The sequence below is a fragment of the Nematolebias whitei genome, chromosome 1, assembly GCF_014905685.2.
Source record: "Nematolebias whitei isolate Nwh7 chromosome 1, NemWhi1, whole genome shotgun sequence".
Lineage (NCBI taxonomy): Eukaryota > Metazoa > Chordata > Actinopteri > Cyprinodontiformes > Rivulidae > Nematolebias > Nematolebias whitei.
In genome coordinates, this window is record NC_056498.1 from 74,669,873 (window position 1) to 74,681,744 (window position 11,872).

At 40.6% G+C, this 11,872-nt stretch overlaps 1 protein-coding gene across 1 annotated transcript in view; it reads left to right on the forward strand.

The window, feature by feature from the left end:
* cryzl1 (crystallin, zeta (quinone reductase)-like 1) overlaps positions 1 to 10,264 on the forward strand; it is a gene marked incomplete at its 3' end in the record, with an annotated part of 26,435 nt that extends 16,171 nt beyond the window's left edge. The window contains 7 exon segments of the mRNA XM_037687529.1: positions 1,119 to 1,187; positions 3,423 to 3,556; positions 6,652 to 6,763; positions 9,525 to 9,623; positions 9,765 to 9,883; positions 10,030 to 10,135; positions 10,219 to 10,264. Of these exon segments, the coding sequence (XP_037543457.1) occupies positions 1,119 to 1,187; positions 3,423 to 3,556; positions 6,652 to 6,763; positions 9,525 to 9,623; positions 9,765 to 9,883; positions 10,030 to 10,135; positions 10,219 to 10,264 (685 nt within the window).
* Positions 10,265 to 11,872: the final 1,608 nt, after the last annotated feature.

Below are 11,872 nucleotides of genomic sequence, written 5' to 3' on the forward strand. Positions count from 1 at the left end.
GGTACGGTCAGTGGCGCGGTACGGTCAGTGGCGCGGTACGGTCAGTGGCGCGGTACGGTCAGTGTGGCGCGGTACGGTCAGTGTGGCGCGGTACGGTCAGTGTGGCGCGGTACGGTCAGTGGCGCCGTACGGTCAGTGTGGCGCGGTACGGTCAGTGTGGCGAGGTACGGTCAGTGGCGCGGTACGGTCAGTGGCGCCGTACGGTCAGTGTGGTGTGGTATAGCTGACCTCACCAAAAATGGTCATACACCGTGATGTTGGCTTTGCGTAGGAAGCCAGCCATTTGATGTACACCGTACTATCATCCCATGTGAGTCTTCAGTTCCTGAGCGCATTTTCGCCATTTACGACAACTTTGCTCCTCTTCTCAGCCTCCTCTTCTTCATCTCAGTGGAAAGCAAAGGAGGTGCATGTTTGTGTGTCTGGATCTGAGAAGGGAAGAAAAAAATTACTCCATACAGTTGGCATCTCAGCTCTCGTCATTCATTTTAAAGATTCAGATTGTCTGTGAACACTACTTCTCTTCTAAAAGCTAAAAGTAGCTTAAAGCTATATGTACTAAAACTGTAAAATCAGATAAATTGTGCCTAAAGGTAAATGTAGCTAAACTGTTGCTAAAAGATAATTATAGCAAAACTGTGGCTAAAATCTCAAATTTGAAACATAGGCTAAATGGAGCATAAGAAAAACTGCTGTATTTACTGAAGTTAATTTAAAAATAATATTTTTAAGGACAAAGAGATCTCAATGTATTTATAAGGGGAAAATGGAAATTAAATAGGTAAAAAAAGTGCAAATTTACAAACACTAAAAGTCATAGTAACTGAGCCAAACATTTTGATTAAAATGATTAAAATATCACAAAGTATGCAGTAGTTTGATTGCAAACCAACAATGTGAATACTAACTCTGTGTTCACACAATACCTAAAACTTGATGTCATCAGTTCTCTGAACAATTAAACTCAAATCTTTCACACTGAGGTCAGACTCTGCCAACCTGAACAAAAAAGTCAATGAAACAAATTGTTCCTTGTGTTGTGTGATTTTGGGATGTTTTGTTGTATATTTGCGTCTGATTTGCCTGAACCCTTTAAGCATGACACCTCCCTCCTTCAGGTATCCTTCCTTTGGACTCCTCCTACTCTGGACTCTGTGAAGTCATCGTCGTAGATGAACACTATTTAGGTAAAATCTACACACTCTGTACAATCATCTTTTTGTCACAGAGCAAGGAGAGGGAATTGGAAATACCCTCTGTCTATTTGTGCATTTCGTGAGCATGATAATTGGATAATTTATTATTATTATTTTTTAATTAATTTTACTGTCATGTCTACAGCACCAAGTAGGCATTGATGGGACTGCTCTGGAGTGGTTGGGGTCTTATCTGGCAGACAGAACATTTTCTGTAAAAATTGCTGGGTGTGAATCCTTTTCTGCTCCTCTGTCATGCGGGGTACCTCAGGGATCAATTTTAAGGCCTTTGATTTTTCTTTACATCTACTTCCTCTAGGATCGATTTTTAGAAAACATGGCATCTCCTTTCACTGCTATGCTGATGATTGCCAAATCTATGTGCCTTTGAGGCGAGTTGATGCCTGGTCCATTAAACCTCTTATCGTGTCTCAAGGATCTTATAGCTTGGATGGCCCTAAACTTCCTGCATTTTAATGAAAAAAAAAAAAAGACAGGCGCTTGTTTTTGGACCTAGTGGAGCTTGTTTGAGCCCTCCAGTTGATTTAGACCCCCTGACGATGTACCTAAAGTCTACAGTTACAAATCTTGGTTTTAAGATGGACAGTGATTTTAAACTCGACAGTCAAATAAGGGCCACAGTCAAGTCTGTTTTTTATCTGTCGAGGAAACTTTAACAAACAGTGAGATGTAAGTTTGCTGAAACTAAATGAAGAGATCAGATCTGACCTTGCAAGTGTCTTTATTTTGGAGGCTCAAACAAACGTCTGAAGGCTCCCTCGGACTGCAGTGCAAAAGTGAAGCCCCGAACAAAGTATTAACTGACCTTTTATAGACCTTTCAGTTACACACACACATTTTCTAATACAGGGGTTCTAATAAAACAGGTTTCAACAGGAGGTTTTCTTCACATAAGATGCAGCCTGAGATCTAAGGTTTAACTCAGGAAAACAGCCAAGTCATCATCATTTTAATGAACAGGGAGGATGAAGGATATGAGATACCTAAGGTCAGTCAGTACTTTTAAGGAGTACAGGAGATTCGTGATGAAGAAACTCTTATCAGCCTGAGCTTCCAGTGAACCCTTCATTTACCAATGTGCCTATAAAAGTTTGCTTAGTGAAGAATACATTTTACTTTCTATCGCATATCATTTAAGAAAATTGGCAAAGGTAAAATCTATTCTTTCAAGGTAACAGTTTGAAACAGTAATCCATGCCTTCATTTCATCACGGCTGGATTATTGTAATTCTCTATCTCGGAGTCAGCCAGTCCTCACTTGCACATCTCTGCACGTCTTTTAACAGGAACAAGTAAAAGAGAGTACATCACCCCTGTCCTGGCTTCTCTCCACTGGCTGCCCATGTATTTTAGAGTAAATTTTTTGTTTTAAACACCTTGCCCCCCTTATTTAATAGAGCTTCACCACTCTACACTGTACCTCGGTCACTCAGACCTGCTGACCAGCTGCTTCTGCTCATTCCCAAGAGTAAGAGGAAGCTTCGAGGAGACGGGGCTTTCTCTGTTAGTGGCCCTAAGTTATGGAACGCTCTGCCTTTGCACATCCCTCAGTGACGGGGACATTATTTCAGCAGCTGTATCTCTGAATATTATTTACCAAAACTGTTTGGAATGCAGTTTTTTCAGTTTCCATTAAAAAGTGGGAAAAACAATCTGTTTAGTTCAGACCTAAATGTCTCTCAGACCCAAAATTTAAAATCGTTTCTGACAGCATCACATAAACGTCAGCATGAACGTTTGGTTTTATGTGACGGGTCGTTCATTTTCCATCTACACTTCATCCTAATTATTGTGTAAAGTGCAGAAACTGCCTCAAGCACTTTCAGTCTGACCTAGCTTCTGCTGTGGAAAGCAGGTGAGCACTTTTTCGGTGGAAATCCTTTAAAATGTGTGAAGAAAAGGGGAGAAAGGAAGTCTACCAAAGACATAGGCCGTGATGTTTTCTGATGTCAAAGTTCTGATGTTGTGTGTGTCACTGCCACGACTAAGTGACTTTAACCAACACGACAGTGACCATACATCAGCTCCAAACTGATCATGTGACATCTTCAAAGCTTGGTGTCAGCTGTCATCCTAACATAAAGTCTGAAATGAAAGAGAGCGACGTGCCACCTTCAAGGATTGTCAGGCCTGGAATTGTATTTGGTACAAGATGCATAGTTTTGATAATAAATCCATGTATAAACTTTTGTTTGTTGTCTTCAGTTCAGAAGCCAGAGAAGCTCAGCTCGGTGTGTGTGGCAGGAGCGCTGCATGACGGCCTCTGCGCTTACACCGCTCTGCACACACACGCTCGTATGGCGGCTGGACACACACTCCTGGTCATGGATGGAGCCAGCGTATGTAAAAAAAACATCACTTTGTTTTCTGTTGTAGCCATGAAGTCCGAGCACGTCAGTTCACAACCCCAGTTCGGAAAAGGTTGGGACTTCACGTGAAATGTAAATAAAAACAGAACGACATGCTTTGCAAATCTCATAAACCCATATTTTATTCACAGATGAGCATATTAAACCTATCAGTTGTTGAAACTTAAGAAATTTAACAAGATAATTTAGAAATGTTATGTCGGCAGCACATTAAGTTGAGACAACAGCAACAAAAAGCTGCCGAAAAAGAAATGGCTGGAGCATTTTACAGTTAACGAGTTTAATTTGAAACGGGTCAGTAAGAGGACCGAGTATAAAAAGAGCCTTTTAGTAAGGCTGAGTCTCTCGGATGTAAAGATGGGCAGATGTTCACTAGTTTGTGAAAGTCCTCTACTAATGACACCATTTTAGAATATTGATCCGTGTTACGACCTGGCTCAGCCAGAAAAAACAAGGCAACAAAAAACCCAGATGGAAATATTTTAGAAAATGAAAAGTGATTTATTATTCACTCAGTTAAGATTTAATAAACAAAAATGAACAAAAGGAGGGTACTTTAAAATATCAATTACCATCGATTATGGCTTACAAAGTTAACTTTTAACAAAAGTTACCTTCCAACAAAATAAAAGTCAGACAACTATGTTAAATTGTATTTAACTAATAAACTAAAGGAGGAAGAAAAACAAATGCTACAACCCTTTTAAACAAATTATCAAAAAGCAAAGCTTTTATCCTTAAACCAAAATCACTCCAAACTTAAAACAATGTTTTTCACAAGCAAGACTTCAATGCCTGCCTTCAGAAACTTTCACAATCTGTCCAACAATGGACACTCAAAGACAGACATAAAAAACAAACTCTTGGCCACAGACTTTTCAACTGGACCCGGCAGAATCAAGCTAAGCCAAGGCCGAACATTTTATTATGACAAGGCACTCGTACAAAGTGTTGAGCTGCTCCGACTAATCACAGCGGCCCTGGTTGGCAGGAGAGCTGGGCTTAAATAGATACTTCTCCTCTGTGGTTGTAACCAGGTCTGGCTCTGGAACACTTCCACAGATCATGGTCTGTAAACACAGTCCACCCTGCCGTCCACAAACACCATATTTTTTGGCCTATAAGTTGCACTTTTTTGCCTAATTTGCATTCCCAGCGGTGACGCATAATAGATGCAACAATTACAGCAAAGCGATGTATTTATGGAATTTTTTTCCCGTTTTTATAAACCAAATTTTGGCTGAGATATGACCATTTTCATTCATTCTAACATTGAAAATATTGACCACTACCATTTTCAGTCGCTAGATGGCACTCGAGTAGTATGGCATGCCTTTGTGACATGTAATAGGTAAAAGTGGCTATTAATGACACAATCGGCTTGCCATAGACTGCCACCTTCATTCTGCTCGCTGCTTGGAGCAACTGTCAAATCAGCTTCATTTTGCTGCACCACCCTGGTGAAATGCAGCTAATTTGACAATGGAAGTGCATTTATTAAGTAAAAGTTCCACTGAGACACACTTTTACTATAATGTCGAGCAAACAAATAATTGTTTTTAGGTGGTTAACTTGTTAAATTTCGAAGAAATGCACAGCGAGTCATCTCTCTCAATCGACTTTTGAAATGCAGCTGATTTGATCTTCAAAGTGCATTTATTAAGGGAAAGTTAAACTGAGACACACCTTTACTATAATGTCGAGCAAACAAATAATTGTTTTTAAGTGTTAATCTTGTTAAATTCTTGTTAAAGTCCTCCCGTGTACGCTACCGCGGCCACCATTTGGCAGCCAATCGATTTTTGGCACACCAGCCCACATTTCTGTGTTGTCACCGGTGACGTGTAACAAACACGATGCATCAGCGGTGACGCATAATAGATGCAACAATTACAGCAAAGCGATGTATTTATGGATTTTTCAAAATTATTAGACATTTTTGGACATATGCGACTTATACTCCGGTGCGACTTATAGGATGGAAAATACGGTACTGCTTAAAGTTCAGTCAGGCAAAGAAGGAGCTGTAACTTAGAAAAAGTGGGAAACTGTTCTGCGGAGAGACAAATGGAAGTGTAAAAATATAATGGAAAGCACAAACGCTACATCCTCTCTACTAAAGAGAAGGACATTCCAGCCTGTTATCAGCACACAGCTCAAAAATCTGCATCTCTGATGGTATGGGGATGCATTAGTGCCTCTGATATAGGCAGCTTACACATCTGGAAAGGCATAATTGATTCAGAACAGTAAACAGAGGTTTTAGAACATCTGCTCCCGTCAAGAAAATGTCTTTTCAGGGAAAACCTTGAGCAAAACAATGCTAAACCACAGATTACATCCATCACAACAGCATGGCTTTAAAGTAGAAGAGTCCAACACTGAAGCATAATGGAAAAAAAAAACATCCAGCAAAGACCAGGACTGCTGAGCAGCTAGAATCCTCTATAAGACCAGAGTGGGACGAGCTGGTCTCCTCAGGTCCTGGACGTTTACAGACTGCTGGTAGAAGAAGAGGGGATGCTTCATAGTGGGGAAACATGCACTCGACCCAACTTTTATTCTTATTTTTAGGTGGTTGTTGCCATAAGAATAACCTGACTTTTTACTAAAATAGTACCATTTCTCAATGTACACACTTAGTATGTTTACACTGTTGTTAATAAAATGTGGGTTTATTAGCAGGTCTAGATTTCCAGTCATCCAGGAAGTGGCAAATCCAAAATGTTAAAACCCCCCAACAACCAACAAAAGGACTTTTATTTTGTAGTTGAAGACATTTTGCTTCCCATCCATGTGCTTTCTCAATAAAAGAAAGTGTGTAGGTCCAAGTTTTAAACTACACGAGCAGCTCAGTTTATGCAGCTAAATGTACCTTCAGATCAGTCTCACACCCCCCCCCCCCCCCACTGGAGAGCCATTAGTCTTTGTTAGCCAGCTCACAAGAGAGAACATGGAGCTCATTGCATTCTATTTTTAATTTACATTTGAATAACTTCCCAACATGTTCAGGATTAGGGATGTGTATATTCAAGCTGTAATCTTAATTTCCTCTCGTTATGAAGCCCTTTGGCCTCATGTGCATCCAGCTGGCTTGTTACCACGGCCTGAAGGTTCTGACCACGTCCCACTCTGCACAACAGCACACGTTCCTGGAGCAGCTTCGGCCAAGCGTAGGTGTGTACTCATTAACATCTGGATGGTCCTCGTGGCCACAAGGTCTCTGGAAAAAAAAAAAAGAGTTTTCTTCTTGTTCAGAACTGTTTTTCATGCTCCACTTTCAGCTTCCTTATTGCTTCCTTTCCTTCCCTTGTCACTTTGTTTCCCTCAGGTGTTCAGGATCCGTTAGTAGGTGAGAGATTCTTTTCCTGTCAGTTCCTGGTGACTTGTGTGTATGTTTCTTAGAAATTCTAATCTTACTGTGCCTTTTCCTTTCACATGAGTGTCACCTTCTGCTGCCTAATATTCATTTTACATATATAATCATAATTATTTCACCCCAAAGATTAGACCAGAGGTTTGCAGCCTTTATAACTTCAAGAGCCATTTTTATATGCCCATCAAAAGATGGACTTCCTATGGTATAGTCTCCATCCATCGGTAAACTTTCTGTTGTCCCATCCATAAGCTCTGATTCACTCAAGATGATTTAACAGAACTTGATACACATTTTATCATCAAAGTTCATGCTCAGTAATCCGAGTAAAAATCCAACAATGTTCAGTCAGGTCCTCTGGACCGTTTCTCTGATATTGAAATTGATACATATTTGTACAACCACTAGACTTGTGTCACATCATCTTTATATCACGTCAGCTCTAAGGTCAAGGTCACAAATCAACAGTTAAAATAATAAAGGTTTTTGCTCATCCGGGCCGTTGGTATAGATTGCTGTATATATGCCGTATTCTGTACTCTTGTTACAATTACAGCTGGACTAAAGGACAGCACAGAGGTACTAATCATGGCAGCACAGGAACAATGGAGGCTGAGCCAACAGTTTTCAGTCAGGTCATCTGGACAGTTTCTTTTTTTGCTGAAACATTTCACCTTCCATCCAGAAGGCTTCATCAGTCAAGGAAACACACAACAAAACTGATTCTTCCCCCAACAGCTTACTCCAAAGTGGAACAAACCAGTTATGTTGGTGCTAAGATGGTGCCTTTGGCACGCCCCCTCCTCCGATGCCGGCACTCTTCCTTGACGACAGTCATGTCAAACTGGTTTAAAACCAAAAAAGACCTTTAGACCTTTTTGGTTTAATAGAGGCTGAGGTCTACCATACCAGATAGGATCCAAGATGCAGGCTGTGCAGAGATGCCCCAGGCAAAGCACACATGGAACACCATAACCAAGTGGCTGGAGTAATGTACAGGAACAGGACTGGAAGTCCACAGTCCAAGTGGGAGAATGGTGCTGTGGGACTTCTAGATCCAGATCAACAAACAGGTGATGGCTAACCAACTGGACATTGTGGTGGTTGACAAGCAAGAGAATAAGGCAGTGGTGGTAGATGTAGAAATCCCACTGACTGTATCATTAGGAAGAAGGAGCAGCTGGAGAAAGACAAAGAGCTGAAAGAGGAAATACAGAAGTTATGGAGAGTCAGTAGTCCCAGTGGTCACTGCTGTGACCCCCGAACTGGAAGAGTGGCTCCAACAAACCTGAGGAACAACCAGAGAGTGTCCAGAGGAGTTCAGTCCTAGGAACAAATAAGATACTGAACAGAACCCTCAGGACCCAGGCCTCTGGTAAAAGACCAGAGTTTGAAGTGAAGTGGACCGTTCAAGTGGAAGAACAGGGCAAGCGGAGTGTTTTACACACATTTTATGATGCATTGTGAACATTTCTTCATATTGGCTAAAAGAAAAGAACCAACAGTTCTGTAAAAGAAAAGAGCACTTTTTTTTAGACCCATGTTGACCTATTTCACTTTTTATCATATTTGTAGAACATGAGTAAGATTAAAGTAGCTCACTTGGAGATAAATAAAGCAATAACTTGCTTCCTGATTACTTAAAAAGTTGTCAAAAAATAGACTATTGCTTATTTAAGAGCTAAATGTCCTGAAATAAAAGGCAACAATGTTTACTTAGTGTTTAATGTAGCAGGCTTTTATTAGAAACAAATCCCTCTTTCTCTTTTTTTGGTTTCTCTTCAGGAGTCTCCACAGCATGTCTTCCTCCTCTGTCTCTGTCCTCTGCATCCTGTCCTCCCAACTACCTCCATGTCCTCTCTAACTGCATCCTCTTTATAACGAACTCAAACATTCGTTTTGACAAAAGTGTTTTTCGTCAGATGCCTCTCCTGACACATCCCTCACCATTTACTCAGCTTGGAACTCGCACAAGAGATGCACAAATTGTCCTATAACCATGTGTAATAATTCACCTTTTCCCCTAATTTTTTATAATGTTTTTATGTCCATTAAAGCACTCTTCAATGATTTCCATAATCTCTCCATTGAATAAAAGAAGTTTAAGCTGCTATATATATAAAAAAGGATGATAAAAGCTAAACAGCAGCTTAAACCACTGTTTGGTAAAACAGTTTTTCCTTATTAAAGTAATTTATCAATATTTAATGCTTTTAAATCTAGTCTTTTTCAATAGATGGCCTTTTATATTTTTACAGTCCAAAGTAAAGGAGCCACTTCAGGAGGGCTGAGGAGCCTCATGTGGCTCCAGAGCCGCAGGTTTCTGACCCCTGGATTAAGCTGAACCTTCATTTGAAATATTTTGAGAATGCTGGTACAAACACCTACTGCCACCTTGTGGAGAATATGGTGTACTGCATGTAGTTCAACTATTGTGAGCTTATCTGAGCTATTTAACAAGAGGAAGTACAAATTAAAAATGCATTTACACTAATATCTGTTGTGAGTGTATGTGGAGCCATGTTAACTGACTGTATGGCGTGTTTGTTTTTCTGCATGAAGTCAGAGTTATTCCAGCCCATAAGGACTCCTCAGATCTGCTATCAGTCGTTCTGGAGGAGACAGGGGGGCTGGGAGTGGATATAGTCATTGATTCTGGAGGTAAAATCTTCTAATTAAGTCTATTAATCCTTAAAGGAGCACGTTTTGTCGTCTGCCCAAGGACAATGAAGAGCTGGAATATATCTGTTGCATTTATGAAACTGCAATCCTGACTTTTTTTGTTTTTCTGTGTGGGAGAAGTTTGTCTTTACGAAGATGAGGAGGAGGAGGGAGAGAAGAAGTTCCTACCACACAAGCATGACCTCATCAGTGTCCTGGGAGTGGGTGGACACTGGATCACATCCCACCAAGACCTGCAGGTGAGCAGTGTCATCATCAAACAGACGAGCTCATGCTCAGCTTCCAGTTTGATCGTACTCCCATAGATTATTCACATGAATCAGACGTGAACCCAGGTTTTAAAATCAAATCCCAAGGCTCGACATGGTTTTGTTTTTGTCTGCAGCTGGATCCTCCAGATTGCAGATTATTGTATTTAAAATCAGCCTCCGTGTCTTTCCTCAACCCTGAAGTGTGGATGACTTCCTCGGCCCAACAGGGACGGTACCTTCGTATCCTGGACTCGAGTGTGTAATCTGTAACATGCACGCCCCCCTCGTTCAGGTTTTTGTTCCCCTTTAACAGCCGTTTTCAGATGTTCTCAAGGACATTGTGGAAAAGATGTCAAATGGAGTGCTCAGGTAACTCAAAAACATCAAATTGAGTCACAAACATTTGATTATTGCAGTTTAATATTATTAAAACTCTTATAGATATGTGTCAAAATAGTCATTTATAAGCAATGAAGCACATTTTAAATAATTTTTGTCCTTTTTCTCCTCACTCAGCCTTGAAATGAAATGTAAATTATTGAACAAAATGTGGCTTTATCAGACATATTGTTTGATGATGTTTGGTAGCGGACACGTTTTGCACGGGGTAAAAAAAAAAAGTTTCCTCACCTGTTCCAACAAAATCCCATTAATCCCCTTTATTTATTTATTTTTATCTGCTCGTCAGCTCAGCCGTTTTTCACGTTAAACTATCATTCAAAGTTTAAACAGGTCACAGAAAGATGGACTTTAAATGTCTGAACTGGTGTTTTACACAATCACAGTTTAGGTTTATGGTATTTGCAGGTTTGAACAGCTGATGTCACAACAAGTTTTGAATTGTGTAAAATGTTCACTTATTTTGCACACAAACTCTTACTCCGTATGCAAATTAGAATCCAAACGTAGACATTTCTGTCTTTCTCTCACTGTGAAGAGATTTATAGTTTACTTTCAAACTCCCCCAGAATTTGAGAGAATCTGATCACACAGACTGAGTTATATTTTACCTTTAAATATTTTTTCCTCAAAACTGGAAGTGATGGTACTTTGTCATGTGTCCTATATAAAACCCTGTAGAAACATTCACATCTTAATTCTGGTGTTCTCAATTCATTTCTCAAAATCTGACTTATAATTTTCACACAGCAGCAGTTTCTGATCTGTTGTTGTCTCATTCATTTAGCGCTCAGGGAGTGAGAGACAGGCCAGTCCTTTATCAGAGTCAGAGTTTCTTTGTCATTCGCACCTCATGTGGTACATGTGGTGGAGCGAAATTATGTACACAGGGTCCCAGTTACATCCACCAATAAAATGTATAAGAAAAACAGTAATAACATCTAAGATATGAACTAAGAAAAACATCAACTAAATATACACTAAGCACTCATAACATAAAACATTGAACATCAGCACAAACATGAACATGAATCTGTGAGCAGATGTGCACGCATGAACACATCAACATTGAAACAGATCAGCAGCAACATGAAACAGATCAGCAGCAACATGATGTGATTTTTCACAGTGATTATTCTGGTTAGAGATTCATGAGTCTAACAGCCTCAGGGTAGAAGCTGTTCCTCAGTCTAGTGGTTCTACACTTAATGCTCCTCAACCTCCTTCCTGAGGGGAGTGGGGCAAAAATAGTGTGTGCTGGGTGAGTGGGGTCCTTCATGATGCAGGCGGCCCTCTTCCTGCATCTGGAGGTGTAAATGTCTGTGATGGTGGGGAGGCTGATTCCGACAGATTTCTGTGCAGCCTTCACCACTCTCTGCAAAGCTTTTCTTTCTGCAGCTGTGCAGCCTCCATGCCACACATTGATGCTGGAGCACAGGATGCTCTCCACTGCACACCTGTAGAAGGAGGTGAGGACTGAGCTTCCCAGACCAGCTCGCCTCAGCCGCCTGCGGAAGTAGAGTCTCTGATGAGCTTTCTTGATCAGGCTGGTGGTGTTGTTGCTCCAGCTGAGGTTGT